Source organism: Colias philodice, chromosome 27 (assembly GCF_061535455.1).
Source record: "Colias philodice isolate Cphi_HAF_F1 chromosome 27, ilColPhil1 Martin Lab GWU primary, whole genome shotgun sequence".
NCBI classification, from domain to species: Eukaryota; Metazoa; Arthropoda; class Insecta; order Lepidoptera; family Pieridae; genus Colias; species Colias philodice.
Window position 1 is genome coordinate 1,740,843 of NC_143112.1, and position 21,279 is coordinate 1,762,121.

The following is a 21,279-nucleotide window of genomic DNA, read 5'->3' on the forward strand; positions in this document are numbered from 1 at the left end:
CAAACTTTCATAAAAATTGTACTTAATTTGATAATATGTCATCACAATGCTTTCTTCTGTATTTAAAACAAAAATAATTAGTAGTTTACGGATTAAAAGTGACAAGATCATCCAACGTACTTTTAATTCTTGGTAACCCTCGATTTCTGGCTTTCTAACGCCTACAAGTACTTGAGTCATATTTCACTTTCGATTCTGGTTCTTAACACCATACATATAAGAACTATATCAATAATGTTTTAAAGGACCTTGCTATGATCAATGATGATATCATTGGACAATTAATTCTAAAATGGTACGCTTTTACTCGTGTCAATGAATGCATTGATGCCATTAGTATATCTGATTTAAGTTTCTATGTAATGCTATAAAGGAATTTGTAATGAGTCCAATAACTGGTCAGAACGCTGATATAAATACGTGTTCAGTAAATAACTCTGGTTTAGTGACCCTAGCCTACTAGCAAGATATCTCTGTTTGCAATGTGACTAAACTAGTCACATTCCTTATGCTATCCTATAATCTTCATTTAGTAGTTTGAGACTAGCAGCATCCCAACACTGTAGTTAGTTCTTCTTTTTCTTTGAGATAACTTATAAAGGTTACCAGCAGTTAAAACAAAGCTTTCCTTTCGTTAGTCTACTTCGAATTTGTGGCTATTTTCCACAAATTCTCACTCAACATGAAATCGAAGCGTCTAGCTCAAGGGACGAACTCTTCCTGTCATCAATAAAAGGAATTTGCTTTGGATAAATAGTTACTACCCGAAAGAGTATTCGTAAAAGAATTACCAGAAATTATAAGGTCATCAAATTATAAGGTCACTTAAATAAAAGACGAATTGTCAGAGCACAGTTAAGAACCAACAAAAAGTTGCCATACCATACATGGTTGTAGTCGATGAAAGTAAGCAATGACTATGAATAAACGAGATATTTTGTTCAAGCAAGCTGTATGCCCTTAACTTTGTTGTCTGTTTCTTATAAGATTTTGTTTTTTTGAATGCTAACGTGGGGAGTTGGGGACCATGTTAAATCCACACAGTGTAGGTACCTGAATCGTCAATTATAACTGAACAATTGAAATATTATTTTGTATATATATCGATTCCATAATACAATAGACACGCGTTACAACTTACACCGGCCCCTGGCCTATCCGTCGCCGTCTGTAATCCGACATGTCTATAATTTTTGAGCCCTATTTTTTGGCCATTTTAATGTCGATCATGCATGATGCTGCTTTTAACAAGTGTTAAAATCTTGGTGATATCGGTGTTCAATAGCATAACAAGTACAGAGGTTTCGTTACATGCAACATATCGAATGACTGCAAATTTCAAGTTCGTCTCGGTGTATAGAATTACGTAGGCTTATGTTAAGCCCACATACCGTTTCTACTGCATTGAGCCGTTGGTGTTGATCAACCAAGGGCATGCTTTGCGTAACTGTGCCCTTTTATGGATTTCCATACTTTTGTTTAATCACTACCTACATAGTATGAACATGGTATGAACGAAAGTATCTTTTTCTGTCCCTTGTTTGCTTAAATCTTTAAAACTTGGCTACGGATTTTGATGTGGTTTCTATTAATAGATAGAGCGATTCTCAGGGTAGGTCTGAACATATAATTTATAAGGGAACCAAGACACAAGTATTCCACTTAAATTGGGACCCACTGTCGTACATTAATTGTAAATCATAAATGGACATATAAATTCACTTCATTTCATAAGGTTTTAGACAAAGCGGGCGGAATGCTATCTAATAAAATTAACCCTATTCCCAGAACCAACTAGCACATAAATAATGAGCACAGATAAATAATACATAAACATTTTAATATCGTCCTATTTCACCAGATGGCAAGAACATTGCTCTCAATTGGGCCTGTTAGCGCACATTATGTGTGATGAGATGACGTCACGAGATCAAATATTACGAGATGTTTGTATGTTTGTAGAATTTTAAAGGTTATTTGAACAGTTTTTCATTGATAAGTGCAAAGGTTGTTTGTGGGCTTATTACCTATATTATTGCTTTATGCCTTTTGTCACGTATCTAATGGAAAATGCAAGATGCAAAGCAAATGTGTTGTACTGTGAACATAAAAACGACGAACGAAAAAAAAAACCAGTTCTATGCCGATAAATGCCAGCGTAAAGATCGCTGATAAAAAAAAGTAAAAACTGTCAAACATTTTATAACATGAATGTTTGATGAACATGAACTTTATTTTGAGGGTAGTTGAATATTTTATTAAAAATTGTTTATGAATTGCATCTGTTTACATTTTCCATGTGTCATCAGCCAGATTCTTCGTGAAAATATAAACTACGCAGAATTTCTTGGTAAGATCTAGTAAGATAAGATATAACTACATACTTAGATTGATCTGATTTAATGACTCTGAATACTGCTATTCTTAAAAAAAATGTAAAATACAGTAGTACTATACACCTAGCAGAGATGGTTTATTGACCCATTAGGCCAACATTTACAGCATTACACAGTCAACGGCTAAACTTTGTATAACTGTAGGCATTTGTAGCATTTGCACTAGAAATATGTATAGTTCTTCTATATATATGACATTTCTATAATTTAAGGAAATGGATACATGCTTTTGCTATGCTTTCTTATATAATTTTATTTATTTTAATCAGGCATTGGGATTGCAATGAAAATATATCTTTTAGGCAGTAAAACACCTTTTTCCTGCAGATTTACACAAACAAATAGAGAATATTAAATATATTTAAGTTAGTATAGTATTAAGTCAATTACTTAACAATGTTTAACAAATATTACTTCGGTAAGTTAACAGTTACAAACAAAAAATTCTGTTAAGACTTGTTGGTGTATTTCTAGTATTGGTTGGTGTTGAAAAAAATACACAATAATGTTTACTTATATTGTTATAGCAATATATTTTTAAGCATTCACATTTTTAATACAATATAACACAGTGTATTCTAGTCAAACCTTTTTGTGCCATAGACAAACAATGCGCTAATCTCTGGAATCACAGGTCCTATTTTAAAAATACTTTCATCACGCTAAGTCCAATAGGAGCTAGTGATGCAGATAAAATTGCAGTACACAGCTGGTAATATATAGATTAATATTTAAGACTGAATCGGGAAGAATTTTCTACAGAGGAGAGCCATCAAAGACAATCTGTAGTTGCTCTTTTTGAATCATGTCACTGGACAATAACAGGACACACACTTTCTCTCCAAGTCCAAGCTCATTGTAACATGTTTGAAATACCTAGAAAAATAATCTATACAATAATATTATAAAGCTGAACAATTTGTTTGTTTGAACGCGCTTATCTCAGGAACTACGGATCCGATTTGAAAAATTCTTTGGGTGTTAGATAGCCCATTTGTCGAGGAAGGCTATAGGCTATATATCATCACATTAAGACCAATGGGAGCGGGGCACAGCTAGTATATTATTTAACAAATCAATAACATTTATAATCCATAATAAATCATAACTTCTAAGTAACCACATTTTTACAATTTAGGTAACTGTTACCCAACTTGCTAACAACCAAAGAAACATTTTAAGAAATATTTTACCCTTACCCAAGGTTGCAACTTGCAGTATCAACAAATTATATTGAAGAATCATTCAACGCAATGCATAAATTAGCATTATACATAGGAAATGATTGAACAGGAAACAAATGAAAGTGAGATATAAACTGATAGAATATTAATGGAATTCAATGACTGAGTTTTTAAGTAGGCATTTTTTATGCCACTTTATTGGACATTCATTATTTATATTGCAATTGTTATGCAATACATCATTTTAATAATTATCTTTGATCAAATTGATATTTAAATTAATAAATTTGTATTGATTTATGAATACATCTTTCGAACGGTTTTTTCTTTATTGTGAGGGTTTTTAAATTATGTAATAGGAATGAATGGTCCAATATATTTCTTCTCTCCTTTCTTTATTTGATCTAAGTTTCATTAGTTTTTTCATCGTGACCTAGGTTTATATTAGTTTGTATAAAATAGATAAGATATAATTAATAGACAACTTTGTAATACTTTGGCAATACATATTTGATTTTGATATCAAGGTAGGTAATAGATATTTGTTTTAGAGGTAAATAAAAAGTATTCAAGTCATTGCTTAGCACTTTTTATCTGTCTCATTAGACATTAACACACTTCGTGACATTGAAATATAAATTCAGTACCTATAAAATTGTATCTAATTTGTAAGAACAAGAAACGAAAACTTGGGGTTTCTTTAGAGAACTGCCGCACGTATTATAGGTTTTTTGTGGGTGGGGGATGGGGGGGAGGAGGGGGGGACCCTCCCACCAAAAGGGGAAAGTTAGGAAACCAATAGTTTTGGAGAAAAATCAATTTTCCTATTCTAACCTCAAAATGTATGGAATTGGTGTAACAAAAATTTTACGATACATAAATAAAATACAAACAAGTTGTGAAAACCTACGTAGTTTTTTTATTTGAGTGGGAATCGCCCTAAAGTCGCTTCTGGCACTCGCCGGCCGCTGCCGCGGCACGCTCGCTTCGCTCGCTCGGCTCGTGCGGCAGTTCAAGAGTAAACCTAACACGCTCGTCGCTTCGCTCATCGCTACCTATTTGGATATTAAAAATAAAAGTTTAATAGTTTTTTAACCCTTAGCTGGTATCGCCTTTTTTGGCAACACTACCGGTATCGTGGGTCAAATTTTACCCACACCAAAAAATCTGTTGTAAAGCGTTGATTTTTTATAATTTGTATAAAATATGGTTAGCTATGAAATAAACAAATATTTTTTTTACAAAATTGACTTTGTTTAATTTTAGAATATAAAAAAAATATCATGTTTTACACGCATTTGTAACTAACCTTATTTTTGGCACTTTTTGGTAAGGGTGAACTTAAAACATAAAAAAATGTGTGCGTGTACTAGAGTACACACGTAAGAAGTGAAACTTCTTTATGACCTTATTTTTCAAAAAATAATTTACTATCTACACTAATATTATAAAGAGGAAAACTTTGTTTGTTTGTTTGTTTGATTGATTGTAATGAATAGGCTCATAAACTACTGGACCGATTTTAAAAATTCTTTCACCATTCGAAAGCTACATTATCCACGAGTAATATAGGCTATATATTATCACGCTAAGACCACAGATTAGAGAATAGTTACTTCGTAACTAAGACCAACAGGAGCATAGCCACGCGGGTGAAACCGCGCGGCACAGCTTGTATACAATATTACAGAAATACGTTAATCTAACACGCTCGTCGCTTCGCTCCTCGCTACCTATTTAAATACAGTCAAAACCGTTTATGGCGACATCGTTTATAACAACATACCGGTTAAATTGACCAAAATGAAAGGTCCTTGCTGAATGTTATATGACCGCCTTATCGAAAACATTGGTTTTTACGGCATTGTTTACTACGACATACCGCACTAAGCGACCACATAATATTTTTGGAGAATTATATCTGTAGAACGACCGGCTCAGCTGTATTGTAAACAATTTGAATAGGTAACTGTATCCACATCTGGCACAGTATAATAGTCAATGGCTATTATCGTAAAAGTAATCAAAGTTTAGGGTCTTTTGTAATTCTTAGAAACAAAGCACATGCATATTTTGAAAGAGTTTGAGGTTTATTCTTATAAATATTGAATTCACAAAATCATATATGAACACCAATCAAGCAAACACGTGTTAACGTGAGTCATAGATTTATTAATGTTTTAAAAAATTCAATCAAAAACTGAGGTTAACTTTAAATACAATTTTAGAAAAATAAATACCACAATTAAATTATAAATTATATATTATATTATAATTATATAAATAATTTATAAATATATATATAATATATAAATAATATAATTATATATATTATATTATATAAATTATTAAATTAAATAGATACCATAATTCCACCCACGTGTTAGTGTATTGAAAAATACAATCAAAAAGTGAGGTTAATCATAAATAACTTAGAAAAATAAATACCATTATTACACCTAAGTATTAGAAAAATAGATGTAATTACTTATTTAATTTTTATAAATTCACTGGAATTAGAATTAAAACAAACCCTTTGATTTTGCTGATCACTTTAATATAACATGTATATAGTCACGAGTACGGCGTAACGCAAAAATGTCACGCGCGCGGCGTAACGTAACGCAAAAATGTTACACAAAATTTTTGTCCACCCCCGATAAAGAAGTTTCACTTCAAAAAAAAATAGAAATGTAAGAAAAAATTTAACTAAAAGATATTTATGGCACTTCTCATATCTTTATAATAACAAAAAAATAAATTACTTCTGAGATCAGCATAAAATAAAAAAAATGACAACCAAAACCAAAATGACTTCTACCATCAACCATCATCCTCATATTCTTCGCTCTCATCTCTCGTATTTTCTCTTATTATTGTACTCTCCTCTTCGTTTTCACTGTCGTCAGAACTTACTCCAAAATACTGTCTTCTGAGCAACTAACAGGTTAGGGACTGTCTCGATCGTCGTCGATGATTTCGTCGTCACAAAGTTGGGTTATATTTGGTGTCCTTTCATTTTCCGATTCCAAATCATCACTTAAGTCGTCTATATCAACTCCTCGATTTGTCTGTCGTTCAAAAAGCCTCCATTGTAGTACCAATAAACACTAAAACAAAAAAAGTACGTAATTATACTCAGTGAAAAAAGTTACTTATTTGGTGTCGTGGGTCAAACGTGACCCAGACAGCTACTTACCTCCGCTCCTAAGATAGTCCCAGCGCTGCACTTCCACCCCCCGCCGCAGCTAGCGACGCACTGAGAATACGTAGAATCGCACAGTCGTTGCATAAATATTAAAAGAATTATAACCGAAAATGTTCGCTTCTGGGTCAAATTTGACCCACGATACCTGCTAAGGGTTAACCTACCTACGTAGATTTTTTTTGTTTGAGTAGGAATCGCCCTAAAATCGCTTTTGGCACTCGCCGGCCGCAGCGTAAAGTCACAGTACAGTGAAATGGAACGTCTTGGTCCGCTTTTTTGCACAACAAAACGGATAAATGCACTTTTTTCGCACAAAAAATTATTAACTTTAAAAATTAATAACTAAAAAACTACAAGTTTCCTAACGATAATATTTTGGAATTACAATCTTACATTACCTAGCTAACTAAAAATATAAATATTTCCAACAAATTCGTGCGGCAGTTAACTAAAGCCAACCCGAAAACTTATTTACTTTATAAAGTGATGAACGGTATCGAATATATATATATATATATATAAAGGTTTTAATGTTAATATTGTTTATGGTATGGATCGAGGTCAAGTACCCGGAGAGCAAAGAATTTCGCAATGGCAATCAAAAAAGGCAAAAACATCTCTTGCCCACCTATAATACTGGCTCGAACAACTTTTTAACGACTTCACAGTTCACTGTATAAGTTTTATCACATAAATTAAAATAAACTTACCTTTTTCGAGTATCGCAAAGTAAATACAGTTCACTATACTTTAATCACTTGTTTAAAAAACACAATCAAACGAAAATTCACTAGACAATCGAACCATAACGTTATTCTGAATACTAATGTTTTTTTTGTCGTTTCTTATTCTTTATTTAAATACTGTTTTTTAACTTGATATTTAACACACTGTTCAAAAAACGACGGAGTAAATAATTGTAAAGGAAACATGTGAAAATGATTCGAATGAGCAAAATAACGTAAACAAAACAACCACGCACAACACTTACACGAAAGAATGATAATCGAACTAACTGAACTGAAGTCAGAAGTTTTGATTCGTGGACTCGTGGTTTACTTCGTACGTATCAACTGTCACTTGTCAATTGTCATCACATATCCGTCAACTCAGAGCAATAATAGGTTTATTCCGTAGAGTGAGAATGAACCATAGAGGAGGCACTAAAATGACAAGGAATGCGTGAGAGAAATACACTTATGACTATAAAGCTAAGTGCAAGAGAGACAGAAACATTGTTTTTTGTTTCTCTCATGTTATGCGATTTCTTTTGTTGGGGACAAAGGCAGTTTGTCCCAAACAAGCGGCTACAGTCCATTGTTTTGCTAGTTTTCTGTTTTTTCTCGCTGTTAAGTGACTTCAAAGTTTAATAAACGTTGACAGTGATCTGTTTTAATCCGACTTTAAGTGAAAATATGGTGCGTTGTAGTGTGATTGGTTGTAAAAATCGGCCGGAACGAAGATTACCAAATATTACCTTTCACACGTAAGTAAACTTATTTGAAGTATATTGTTTTATAGAACTGGATATAGTTGATACATTTTCATTAACTCTAATGTGAAATTATCTACAAATATATAATATTTTCATCGAAATAGACGTAAACATTTTTTTGTGTTATCCGACTAAATTACGAAGTGTTCTTGTTGTTCAGGACGCCATTTGTTTTTACGTAGTTTCAAATTTATGGTATAATCATGTGATTAACATTAGGGATACCAGTACAGGGTAAAATTTTCCCCAAAATCGTGAAATGTTTTTTTAATATTAAATGTTAATGTTTGTGTAAAGTTTGTTACACGGTTCGGTTTTCCGGTTCAGCTTTCCTCATTTGCATTGGTTTAAGTATTTTTTTTTTCAATGTCGGTTTTTTTGTATATTCCAGGTTACGATGCACATCATAACGCTGAAGACTGCGAAGCTGGCCCTTCCACACGAGCTGCAGCTGCCACTGAAGGCAGCGAGGACCCTGCCCCGTCAGGAGAGGCGGTGTTGGAGTAAAATCCGGAAGGCCACCCCCCGCGCCTTCCTCACCGAGGTGCGGCGCGCCTTTATAAGAACGAACGAGCGGCGGAGTCGTCCATTTTCGTCTGCTACTCGCGCGCACATTATCGCGGACCCTTTGCCCATTTATTTCTACCGTCATTTTGCTGTTCATTTTCAAATAAATGTATTTCGTTTAATTTGCTTTTAATTTGAACTATTTCCAGTACGTTTTTATTAGACTACATTTACGGCTGTATCTTCTAATTGCGTTGACATAGAAATTTGATTTTATTACTGCTTAAAGGTATAATAGACCTAAGTTTTTGATGTGAATATCAATTATTGAATACCTACATTACATTTGCGTTCATGAGTAAAGGGGTTATAAGATTAATTTTTTTTTTATATAATGTAATAAAAAATTCATGTTTTTCGTAATTATTCCCGTATCTGTTTTATAAGATATTATTCTGTCTTCTGATTCAAATTCAATTTGAATCTGAATCAGAAGAAATAGCAATTAAAACCGCATATTCTGAAACTAGCAACTACTTGCAAGGGAATCACAACCTACAAGGTACTCCCCACGTCCTATAGCACAGACAAAGAAAAAATTGCTACAAGCAACATTTAAAGATACAACATAATAAAACAATTAGGTTTGTTCGAAGCCCTCGGTGCGCGAGTCCGACTCGCACTTGACCTTTTTTGTCCTAATTTTACTGTATTTTCTATTATTATTTACCATTGATTGAAATGATATCTAAACTTTAGCCTTGTTTTTTTATAAAAAATATATGAACTGGGATATTTCGATATTTGTGGTTAATTGCGAGAAGTGTAAAAGCAAAAGTTGTAATAAATATTTTAAATACCTACAACTTTACCATTAAACTTTATTCCGCAGTTATAGTTTTTTTAATCCCGATCTCAGATCGATCGTAAATAACTTTTCCTCTAATTTTTGTTACCTATATTCTCTTCCGTTTGAAATTGATTTCATTGTTCTATAATATTACTTTTATGTTTCAAAAGTTAATAAAAAATCATGTTGAACAATATTACTTTGTTAATTTCAAAAGTTAATATTAAATTAGTGGTCCACTTAGGTCGTGCACATGGCCCAGGGGGGGGCATGGCCCATGACCCCCATGACCCCCCCCCCCTGGATCCGCGCTTGTACCGGCCGGCCGCCCGGCTATATATTTTATACCCGTGCGAAGCCGGAGCGGGCCGCTATGTTTTTATATACAACGTTCACAGTTTTTCTGTAGTGTATTTACTATTTAGTATCAGCATTGCACCCGTGCGAAGCCGGGGCGGGTCGCTAGTTAAGTTAATAAATAACAAAATCTTTTCAAATCTGTCTTTTTCTTCATAAACCTATCTTACAAAAAAATACCCAAACATTTATAGATATTTTGCCAGTTTTTCGGATAAAAAGTTTTTGTAATAGTTGGCAACATTGACGTAAGGATTCGCCATCTCGTTCGGGTATACGCCGATGTCGTCTCTAGTACATTCTCCCTCTACGGTTTATTCCTCTGAGTCCGTCAAGGACACCAAGGACAGAATATCGCACCCTTAGAATTACAACGACGCAAGTGCAAAATTTCGTTAAAATGACTTAAGTATAACAAACACTATAAAAAGTGTTTTGCTATCGTAAGGAACATTGACTCTTTTGTAATTACCATAAATGCCGCTAGATGGAAGTAGCGTCAACGTCAAATTGAGCGAGACTTAAAAACAACAACGACTGATTGGTTAGTTCAAAGAGTATAATGTATAATAGGGCTAATGTATGTATGGGTTAGTTACTCGCGAGGAGCGGGACGAGCTTGTTGCTTCACAGTGCTACATCGACGCTAAGGTAATTAAGCCATTTTTTTTTACTTTTATAAGAGGAACATTGACTCAAATGTAACTTATGTCATTTAAAAAAAAAAAATCTACCTTTTATATGAACAATGACGCTTATTACAATTAGGTCATTGTTCTTCTAGATTACATTATTAATTATTTTTTTTAGGTTGACACATAATGGAGTCACGGGGGGCTAAATTAGTAAGATTGGCTAAGGACCATTGTCGTACTGAGGAGAATGACTCTGTTAATCAAACAGTATCAAAAAAATCAGGTTCTAACATGCAAGAAGTTACGGATTCATTAATTTCATCTGGTTCTGAGATAGGTGACTTTTCTGGAACCAGTTCAGATGAATTTAGGCCATCGAATAACAGAGACAATAGCAGTAGCGAAGACAGTAGTTCGAGTAGTTCTTCCTCTTCTTCTTCTAGTTCGGAAGATGAACATGAAACCAATGTGTCTGCTCCTGAAGCATCTATTGCAACTCACGACTCAACGATTTCTAAGTCACCAGAACCAAAAAAGGCAAAAAAGCGTACCAAAAATCCAAATAATTGGAAAAGAATACGCGCAAAGCATCTTAAAAATAGCGGAAAAGAGTACCTTTCTAGAACAGGCAAGTACATGAGCGGGAAAGCTATGGGGCCCCCATGTTCATTTAAGTGCAGACTTGTTTGTGCCAATAAATTTTCTGAAGAAGAAAGACAAGCTATTTTTAACAGTTATTGGGAATTAGGTAACTTACAGCGGCAAAGAGCGTATCTCAGTTCCTGCATTAAACCACTTAAAGTAGCATACAGACGTATCAAGGTTGATGTCCAGAATAATCAACCTGCAAAGCCTAGAAACCCAAATACAGCATATTATTTACTTATAAATGGGATAGAAAAAAGAGTATGTAAAAAATTTCTGTTAAATACATTAGGCATTGCTGAAAGAACACTTCGCACTGTGATTCACGCCAAAAATGAAGACCTGGGTGCTGCTCCACAAGATAAAAGAGGACACCATAAGAATCATTAAAATCTGCCGGAAGAAGTAAGACAATCTATAATAGATCATATACAATCGATACCTAAAATTGAAAGCCATTATTTGAGAGCTAACACTAGCAGGGAATATGTTGATGGCGGCTTATCGGTATCAGAAATGCACAGAAACTATGAGGTCTTAAGAAGGGAAAATAATTTACCAACTGCACCATACGCTGCATATCTATACATATTCAATACACAGTTTAATATTGGGTTCTTTATACCGAAGAAAGATCAGTGTGACGTTTGCGTTGGTTATAAAAACGCACCCACGGAAGTGAAACCGCAACTTGAGGTCGAATATAAATCACACCTGGAAGAAAAAAGTTTAAGCCGTCTTGAAAAACAAAGAGATATGAATAATGGAAATTTATTTGTTGCCACCTATGATTTGCAAGCGGTATTGCCATGTCCTGTCGGAGATTCTTCCGCATTCTTTTACAAAACTCGACTAAATTGTTATAACTTTACGGTAAATTTCTATTGTTATGCATAAATTAATATTTAGTAATTTATTTTTAAGTGATTCGACTCTTTTAATTACCGATTTTTTTTTAGGTGACCGATGGAAAAAATGGACATACCACTTGTTATTTTTGGCATGAGGGTATGGGTCATAGGGGTGCCATTGAAATCGGATCCTGCGTTTATAAGTATTTAGAAGAATTGGCTACAAAGCATCCTAATTGTGACGTTATTTTTTATTCTGACAATTGCTGTGGCCAGCAGAAAAACAAGTAAGTGACTCCGAAACTGCCTTACTTATTTAGTATTATTTTAAAAGTACTCATTCCTAAATTACTCCTTTCTTTTCAGGTATATTCTTACGATGTATTTTTTTGCTGTGTCGAAATTAAACATAAAATCTATAACCCATAAATTTCTGATTCGCGGTCACACGCAAAACGAGGGTGATACCGCCCATTCTTTGATTGAAAAGTGCATTAAAAAGGAGAGGAAATCAAGTCCAATTTATGTTCCAGATCAATATGTTAATGTCATAAGAAAAGCTAAAAAATCTGGGAACCCGTTTAAAGTGTTTGAATTGAATTACGACAGCTTTTTTGACCTGAAAGTATTAGCAGAGGAGTTAAACATAAATTTATCTAAAAATGTTCATGGCGATCAAATTAAATTGAGCGAATTAAAAGTGGTCCAATTTACAAAGAATAAGAATACCTTTGAATATAAATTATCTTATAAAACTGAAAACATGTTGCAAGCTAATATTACAGTACAAAGAAATTTACGCACTAGCAGACCAACTAGATCGATTGATGAGATATACCTTAAGCCGGCATATAATTCTAAAATACCAATATCTGAACGCAAGAAACAAGATATATTACAATTAATTGAAAAGAATATAGTACCTCATTACTATGCAGAATATTACAGGAACCTATAGTTTAGTATTCTACTATTTTTATTTAATTCTTATGAGACAATGTCATAAGTTCATTGTTAAGTGATTTTTCAAAGGACAAAATAACATTTTTTAATACTGATTATGAATACTGATTATTTTTAGAAGACTGATTATGCTTAATAGTATTAATAAACGTTGATTAATTTAACCTGTGTTTTATTTGCTTTCTTCAAAAAAGTAGCACCTATTTACCATTTTTCCTTTATAACTCAAAAGTTAATAATTTCTATTTGCCAGTTTCAAGTTACAAGCTAACTTTTAATTATATCTTTTCCTTTTTTGGGCATATTATTGAAATAATGATAACTAATTATTTTTAATTTGATAAATGTTGTACCATTACGTCATTGTTCGTCACATTTTTTATTCTTTTACATATATTTCAGTGGTACAATGACTTAACTGTAGATGCCCTGTATTTTGAAAATAATTTAAAAATAAAACTACAAAATACTTAGGCATTATATTTAACTAATATCAAAGTAATAATAACCAAGTACCAGTATTATGTTAACTTTTTATAAATATTGTGTATACAAAAGAGTTATTGAGTAAAATGTAAATTAAAAGTTTCAAATGCATTTTTCTCGATTTGATGGTATTTGCACTTACGTCATTGTAATTATAAGGGTGCGATATGTCATTGCCATTTACAAAAATACAATATCTTAACATATGTTATCCTACTTCAATAATTAAAATATAGTTCAATAATATTAAATAATAAACATCAAGTTTTACAATTTACATTTTTTTTTGCACACGACATGTTATGATGAAAATCTTGGAACAAAACTTATAATTATTTTATTCACACTGTATTCCAAATTCAAATCAAGTTAGAAATGGAAAAATGTTTGCCTGAAACAATAAAACAAACGTTTCCTTTTTAGTTTTTATAAACTTGTTGTTTGGATTTAAAATTTAGAAGATGAACTAATTAGAATTACACTAATACGATATAATATTATACCCCTGCTCTGATTATAGCAGCAAATCTACGGTCCGGCGTAATATCTAGGTACGTTATCATGTTTGTGAGATTTTTATTAAACAGGTTCGTAAATATGTAATAGTTTGTCGTTAAAATATGTTAACACAATTAAAGGAATGAGAGATCCCATTTTCTGGAAAGTGGTTAGTTATGTATAGAAATTATTCATTCAAAGACAAATTTATGAATGATAAACAAATTCAAGATTAATCCAATTTCAATAATAATTACACTATTTAAATATGATTATCATATTTTATATTGTTAGTATAAATACTTGTGTTAGGGGAAGAATAGTCTATAGGAGATAAATCCCGAAGAGAACAGTATCTAAAAAAGTTAAAGATGTATTTATTATTGATCTTGTTGGCTTCTTCATCAGTTTACACGTAAGAGCTTTAACATTTTTAATTTACTCGTAATATTATGTAGGTAGTTAGTAAAATTGTATTCTCCTGCGTAATTTAGAATTGTATCGATAATTTCAGTGATTTTATTTTGACGAAATCCTGGTTTTCATCTAAACTAATATTATAAAGCTGAAGAGTTTGTTTAAACGCGCTAATCTCAAGAACTACTGGTCCGATTTGAAAAATTCTTTCTGTGTTGGATAGCCCATTTATCGAGAAAGTCTATAGGAAAATCATCACGCTAAGACCACAGAAGCGGAGCCACGCGGGTGAAACCGCGGAGCGCAGCTAGTCTATAATCTATACTAATATTATAAAGCTGAAGAGTTCGTTTGTTTATTCGAATGTATGTTTAGAGCAGTGAATAGTTAGAGCTAATCGTTATTGATAAAATATCTTAATTCGAATGCTTATCGATCATCAAATTTTTTTGAATTAACATGAAAAGTTATAGCAATGTGTTATGCTATTTGAAAAGTTTTTGAAATCTCCCTGATGGCCTTCATTGATACAGTGTAATAAAATCTTGAATTTTTTCGATTTTCTGTGTGCATGGAGCTTTTGAGCTTGTACGTATATTGAGAAATATGCTCCTTGTTCAACTCCCATTTATATAAAAATAAAATACGAATTTACTGTAGTGTTTTCCTAATGCAATTATATTCTTATTATTTTTAGACATGCTGACGACATAGATCGACCGGATTACGATTTTCAAGCGCAAGAAGATGGCAACCTTATATTATTTAAACGGCAACAATACTTGGACACAAAATGCTGTCGGTGTATCGATGGACCTGAATTCGACTCAAAGAGTATTCAAGCAAAAAGAGCCATGTCCTTGACTGAAAATGAGAAACTGTATCACAAGCAAAACTATCACTATAACCCGAGGTTCAATAAAAATATGAATAAAACGGTAAGTTATATATTTTAACTGCGCAAGGGGAAGGCCCTATTTTTTATGTCAATGTCAGAATTTTCGCGCCAAATCAATACCTAATTAGATCAACAACAAATTGTATAGGTAAATTCCTCTAAAACGACGCTATCGCCACCTATCGCCGAGGTTGGTGAAAACAGAATAATAATAATAATCGGTGCAGAAGTTCACGGGTTTATATATCCATACTAATATTATAAATGCGAAAGTAACTCTGTCTGTCTGTCTGTTACTCAATCACGCCTAAACTACTGAACCAATTTGCATGAAATTTGGTATGGAGATACATATTTTGATACCTGAGAAAGGACATAGGCTACTTTTTATTGCGAAATATGTACCACGGGCGAAGCCGGGGCGGACCGCTAGTATATTATATATGTATATACAGGGTGTCCCACTGTTGGTATACTAAGCTCAAATGAGGTTATAGTTTAGCAAACGCTGAGTACGTAAAAAATACTTATAAAATTCCATACGCATTTTTTTTCAAATAGATGAATTCTTAAAACTCTATGTGTACACCCTTAAAAAGCAACACGCCCAACTTTGCCACCAGCATGTGAGCTATTGTTTAAGATTATTTATCATAGACAAAATGCACACATTAGAGAAGCAGTATATGCCGGCTGCGCGAAGCTAGAGAAGAAAACTTGAATTTTCAGGAAAAATGTAGCAAAATTTTTTTGACGTAATTTTGTTGTTTAAGTATTTTTTACATGATCAGTGTATGCAAAACTACAAGTCCCTTCGCGCTTAGTATACCAGTAGTGGGACACCCTGTATATATATACTTTTAATAATTATCATTATTTTCATTTATAAACTGTCTAATAATTACTTTAAAAAATTTATAGGCGAACGTAAATCAGTGCGTTATTTTTTTGTAATTTAAATCACTTTTAATACCTACTATTTATTATATTATAAGCATATATTCTTGTTGAATATAATTAATTATTATTTTTTCCAGTTGCTAAGCATCCTCGCACAATTAGAAAAATAAATGGCCCAAAATACTCATTGATAACGAAACGGACTAAGGAACTCTAAATGGATGCAGCTCTTTTTGTATATTTTTAAATGTTTATTATTATAAATTAATGGATTAAATAATAAATTATTATGCATATACATATTTTGTGTTTCATATAAAAAGCTGAACATATTGTGAAATATTAATTGCGTTGATAAGTATCCAGAAATAAACTAAATAACTAAAAAGTATGTTTAAAACATATGAATAATATTGAGTAAGGTCGTCTATAGGAAGACATCATTCACGACTTTTCATTGTAGAAGCACCCTAGCTGAGAACAGAGGCTCCATAGAGTTGATGTTGGCTGAATTTTTTGTTATTTAACTACAATAATATGATGCGTATTTTATGAAGCTATTTTATATCTATATAAATGATAGAAATATGTTATATAGATAAATGTTAACATTTCTCTATATTTACCTATTTCGACACATATTAATAAAGAAACGTATGTGTATTTAATCTGACATAACTGTGGTGTTATTTAAGTAAAACTTCACGAGTAAATTATTTTGATGTCTACTATAACTTTAATATTTATATAAGCCCAAATAGTAATAATTAGCGAACAAAGGTACTTGACAAATATTTTAAAATTTAAACACTAAGCAGTAAGCCTATAAGTACGTTCATTTATATATATTTATATAAATATTATATATTATTCTTCTTCTCATATTTATGTATGTATCTATTTGTGAACATATGTATATTATTTATCTCATTCTTGTGGCTTGTATATTATGCTGTTATTATTTTATTTATTGCTTTTTTTTAACCATTACCTATTTACTTTATTTTTGTATGTATATATTTATTTGTGCTCTGCCCTACTCCTATCCTTTACTTAATATCTCTCTGTACAACCGGTTGTCTGGAAGAAATCGCTATTTAGCGATAAGGCCGCCGTTTGTTACAATGTATCCTAGGTTAAGTCTCAATTTGTAATTTATCTTGAGCAATAAAGCATAATACAAATAAAATAAATAAATAAGCATCTCCACGCATTCTATGTTCCTATAATCCGTGTACCTTGAAACAAAACTTGACGTCTCTATTATTGTATAATGACAGCTAATTTTTCAACCCCTACTCGTCGTTTTGAACTTTGTATAAAAGCTTAGCCGAGTGACATACATACATCAGTCACATTTTGTGTTTCTCTTTCAACATGAAGGTAGGTTTATATTTTCTTATTAACTAATAGTAAATTATATTTATTGTTATAACAAATTATTAAAATTAAATTTAACGAAAGATAAATTATTTTCATTCAAATTTGAAATTAAATATTTTACAGGTTTTCATCGTAGTTTCAATTTTTGTTATGGCGGCAGTAGCGGAGCCACCAATTTCCAAAAGGTATGTACCTACTTTATATATTTTTTATTGTATTATCATGTAAGGTATTTTGATCCTTTAGTCTAATTCCTAATACTCATACGATACATACACGCTTTAAATTTTTTTTGGCTTTAAATGTGGCAGAGCCAAGTTTTTAAATAATCTGATGTAGAAAAGTTTATTAATACCTACATAGATATTATGTATTATGAAAAAAAAATATTCCCCATAATGTTTATAGCCTTTTTTATTTCAAGTAGGTACTATGTTTAGTACATAGTTCATAATGTGATTATTTAACTATTCAATATAATATTTTGAATATTGTTTTTAGCTACCTCCCCCCACCGTCCAGCAAATCTGGATATTCGCAAGGACCAGCCTCCTTCCAGGCTGGTGGACCTCAAGTTATAGCTGCAAGGAATCTAGACAATCCACATGGGCACGGCTTTGCGAGTGCGAGGTAAATACAAACATACATAACTTTTTTTTGTAATTCCTGGATTAAACGTAATATGATTAGATTTCTTTTAAATGTAAAAATATAATAGACTAGCTTTCCGCCCGCGGCTTCGCCCGCGTTTTCAAAGAAAAACCCGCAATGTTCCCGTTCCCGTGGGATTTCCGGGATAAAACCTATCCTTAAAATCCTTTCTTAGGGGACGCCTAGGTTATGACATCATCTACCTGCATGCCAAATTTCAGTCCGATAAGTCCAGTGGTTTGGGCTGTGCGTTGATAGATCACTATATCAGTCACCTTTGAGTTTTATATATTACTAGCGGTCCGCCCCGGCTTCGCCCGTGGTACATATGAAAAATAGATGTTGTCCGATTCTCAGACTTACCCGATATGCACAGAAAACATGAGAATCGGTCCACCCGTTTCGGAGGAGTATGCAGACTAACATTGTGACACGAGAATTTTATATATAAGATTATACATATAGATAACAAACAGTCCTGATAGATCTAATAATATCCCATGCCCATTGCTGAAAGCATAAACTTGTCTCCATGGGTAAAATATTTAATATGTATTTTTTTTAATGGAAAGACTATTTAGTTAAGACTAGTTATCAGAAATATATATATTTTTTTGTTCAGAAACAATCCTGAACGCCCGGGAGCAAGATTCGCAACAGGCCATGAACATGGTTATGACAACGGGATAGCAAGGGACGCTTTTGAAGCATCCAGCGTAAGTTATTTTTTTGTCAAAATAACATAAACTGTGGAGATTTTTAATGTAAAAAATTAATAAGAATTGTGGAGTGATTTACTTATCTTTCTTTTACAAACAGAAAACATCAATATAATAAAAATAATGTTTTACTTTGATCAAATAATGGTTCAAGACGTAGTATCTTAGCTGGTGTCGATAAAAAATTAGTACAAGTACTCTGAAAAACTATTTTCACAGTTAAAAAACAAAAATTCCAAATTTATCTTAATTTTTTTTTGCTCATTTTATTAAAAAGTGTTATTTATGAGATAGTAGGTACTTAAAATATAGAAGTACTTATACTAATTTCTACTCAGGAGCCAGCTAACTACAATTTCGGATATATGGTCAACGATTTTAACGAAGGCACCGATTTTGGACACCACGAAGAGAGGCAAGAAGAAACTGCTCGTGGCGAGTATCATGTGGTGTTGCCTGATGGTAGGAAACAGGTAATATCCACTAAAAATAACTTGTGTAGATAAGTTATTTTTACATTTTCGCCATAAAATATAATACAGTCATCAGTAACATAAAATCGCTCCATTGTAACCCACTAATAAGATACAAATGTTTTATCATACATGATATATCATGGAAGTAAGGATGGTAGAATTAGGATGAGGATAGGACACATAAATAAAACTCATCTTTTAATGTTTTGCTAGCACACATTTAAATGTATTTAAATCCAAGTAATCGAACACTATGCGCGGACCTTTTTTATACATATGTATTTCTAACTTAGTGGGTAGGTACACGACCAAAAAAAATTGTCTTAGGTCTTATATCTCTCCAATCACATTTTTTTGTGTTTTGCGTGAAGAAAACCTAGGTGGTTGATTGAATAAATGTTTCAATTGTGTACATAAGTGCCTATATTTATTTACAGACCGTAAGTTACAAGGCAGATGAGCGTGGATTCAAGCCTCAAATATCTTACGAAGAAACTGAAGACCTTACTCGTGGTTATGACGCTAATGCAAGCAGCCGCGGTAACCATGACAACGGCTATCATGGCGGAAGCGGCCATCATGAAAACAATTTCGGTAACCATGGTAACGGCTTTAATGGCGGTCTAGGTAACCATGGCAACGCGCGTAGCGGTTACTGACTCATTCCGGTATACGTTTTACTTGTGAAGTTTATTTTTTGAATTTTAAAACAATACAATAATTGTATTCATCTTTATTTAAATTGATGTGTAACTTTATTCAAATAAATATTTATTTAAAAGGTTGTGTGTTTTCCTTCAGTCACATAGGTACTTACTGTGCATTCCTATATATTTTGAAAAATAAAAAAAAAACACCTCACGTTATTTACGAACGCCCCCTAAGATATCTAGGAGTAGAAAATTTATAATTGTATTTCACTGTGACAAATCAAAATGAATATAATAAAATAAAAATCAATGGACATCATGAACCTATTTTTAAATCGATTCATATTACCTATTCCAACTTAAATAGGTATAATATTATGTACTTACTGTTTTTGTTATTTATTTTTTGTAATAAAATTTGCTTTCCGCTAGACGGAGTGGTACCCTCGAAGCCTATTAAATCACATAACCTATTTATACTACTTATTAAGTATTACGTAATTAATTAGTCCTCAAGTAATTAGAGCGTGGGCAAATTGTTAATTGACAAATATTGATTTTAAATAAACGTCATCTGAAATCGATGTGCTCTTGAATAATGAAGGCTAACATTTTAACAATTAACGAAGAATTAAAATAACTGTCTATTTTACAAATTGGGTTACAATATAAATAAGTCACCATTATATTTTTATACTACTTACTTACATCTTCTTTTGTATAGAAATTTCATTGCAATAACGTTTTTCTTTTTTGTTGTATTTTCTTAACAAAATAAAAGTAAAACTCAATTGATATGACTATGTATTATGGTCGATTGATAATTAAACGCCCAACAATTCTAAAGAATATAATTTTCCTTGGATAATATAATAAAACTTGGTTTAAGTGTACCCTGTGATTCTTCACAGAAAATATTAAGTAGTCTCTATCTATGGATCTCTATGAAAATTAAATCATCATCGTCATCGATATTTTCCTAGAAAATACCGAATAACTGACTTATAAAAGTAGCTTTTGTTTCATCTTTTTGAAAATAAATATATTAATAATAATATATCTATTATTTAAATATTTAAAGTTTAAACGTATACACTTTGGTAGGTATAC

General features: G+C 32.2%; 4 protein-coding genes and 1 long non-coding RNA gene across 5 annotated transcripts in view; 3 read left to right on the top strand and 2 right to left on the bottom strand.

The window, feature by feature from the left end:
• Nucleotides 1-7,786, bottom strand: part of LOC149476496 (uncharacterized) — an 82,288-nt gene extending 74,502 nt beyond the window's left edge. The window contains exon 1 of the mRNA XM_089711735.1: nt 7,499-7,786. The gene's annotated coding sequence lies outside the window, so the exon portion shown is untranslated. The remainder of the gene's footprint in view (nt 1-7,498) is intronic.
• On the bottom strand, nt 6,310-6,942 carry LOC149476499 (uncharacterized). Its single transcript, XR_016317823.1, has 2 exons — nt 6,780-6,942; nt 6,310-6,690 (listed from the first exon to the last, which is right to left on the bottom strand). It is a non-coding gene; the product is annotated as an uncharacterized LOC149476499 (long non-coding RNA).
• A 4,005-nt stretch (nt 7,787-11,791) lies between the features above and the next one.
• Nucleotides 11,792-13,247, top strand: LOC149476500 (uncharacterized). Its single transcript, XM_089711700.1, has 3 exons — nt 11,792-12,150; nt 12,237-12,415; nt 12,495-13,247. Exons 1-3 carry the CDS (start codon nt 11,794-11,796, stop codon nt 13,084-13,086), a joined length of 1,128 nt encoding a protein of 375 aa, XP_089567826.1. The 5' UTR covers nt 11,792-11,793; the 3' UTR covers nt 13,087-13,247.
• Nucleotides 13,248-14,420: 1,173 nt separating this feature from the next.
• On the top strand, nt 14,421-16,518 carry LOC149476501 (uncharacterized). The gene is made up of 3 exons (XM_089711824.1): nt 14,421-14,490; nt 15,190-15,430; nt 16,428-16,518. The coding sequence occupies exons 1-3, from the start codon at nt 14,447-14,449 to the stop codon at nt 16,458-16,460; spliced, it is 318 nt and encodes a 105-aa protein (XP_089567950.1). The 5' UTR covers nt 14,421-14,446; the 3' UTR covers nt 16,461-16,518.
• Nucleotides 16,519-17,648: 1,130 nt separating this feature from the next.
• On the top strand, nt 17,649-20,301 carry LOC149476502 (uncharacterized). Its single transcript, XM_089711959.1, has 6 exons — nt 17,649-17,673; nt 17,797-17,858; nt 18,175-18,303; nt 18,947-19,040; nt 19,382-19,516; nt 19,957-20,301. The coding sequence occupies exons 1-6, from the start codon at nt 17,668-17,670 to the stop codon at nt 20,176-20,178; spliced, it is 648 nt and encodes a 215-aa protein (XP_089568085.1). The 5' UTR covers nt 17,649-17,667; the 3' UTR covers nt 20,179-20,301.
• Nucleotides 20,302-21,279: the final 978 nt, after the last annotated feature.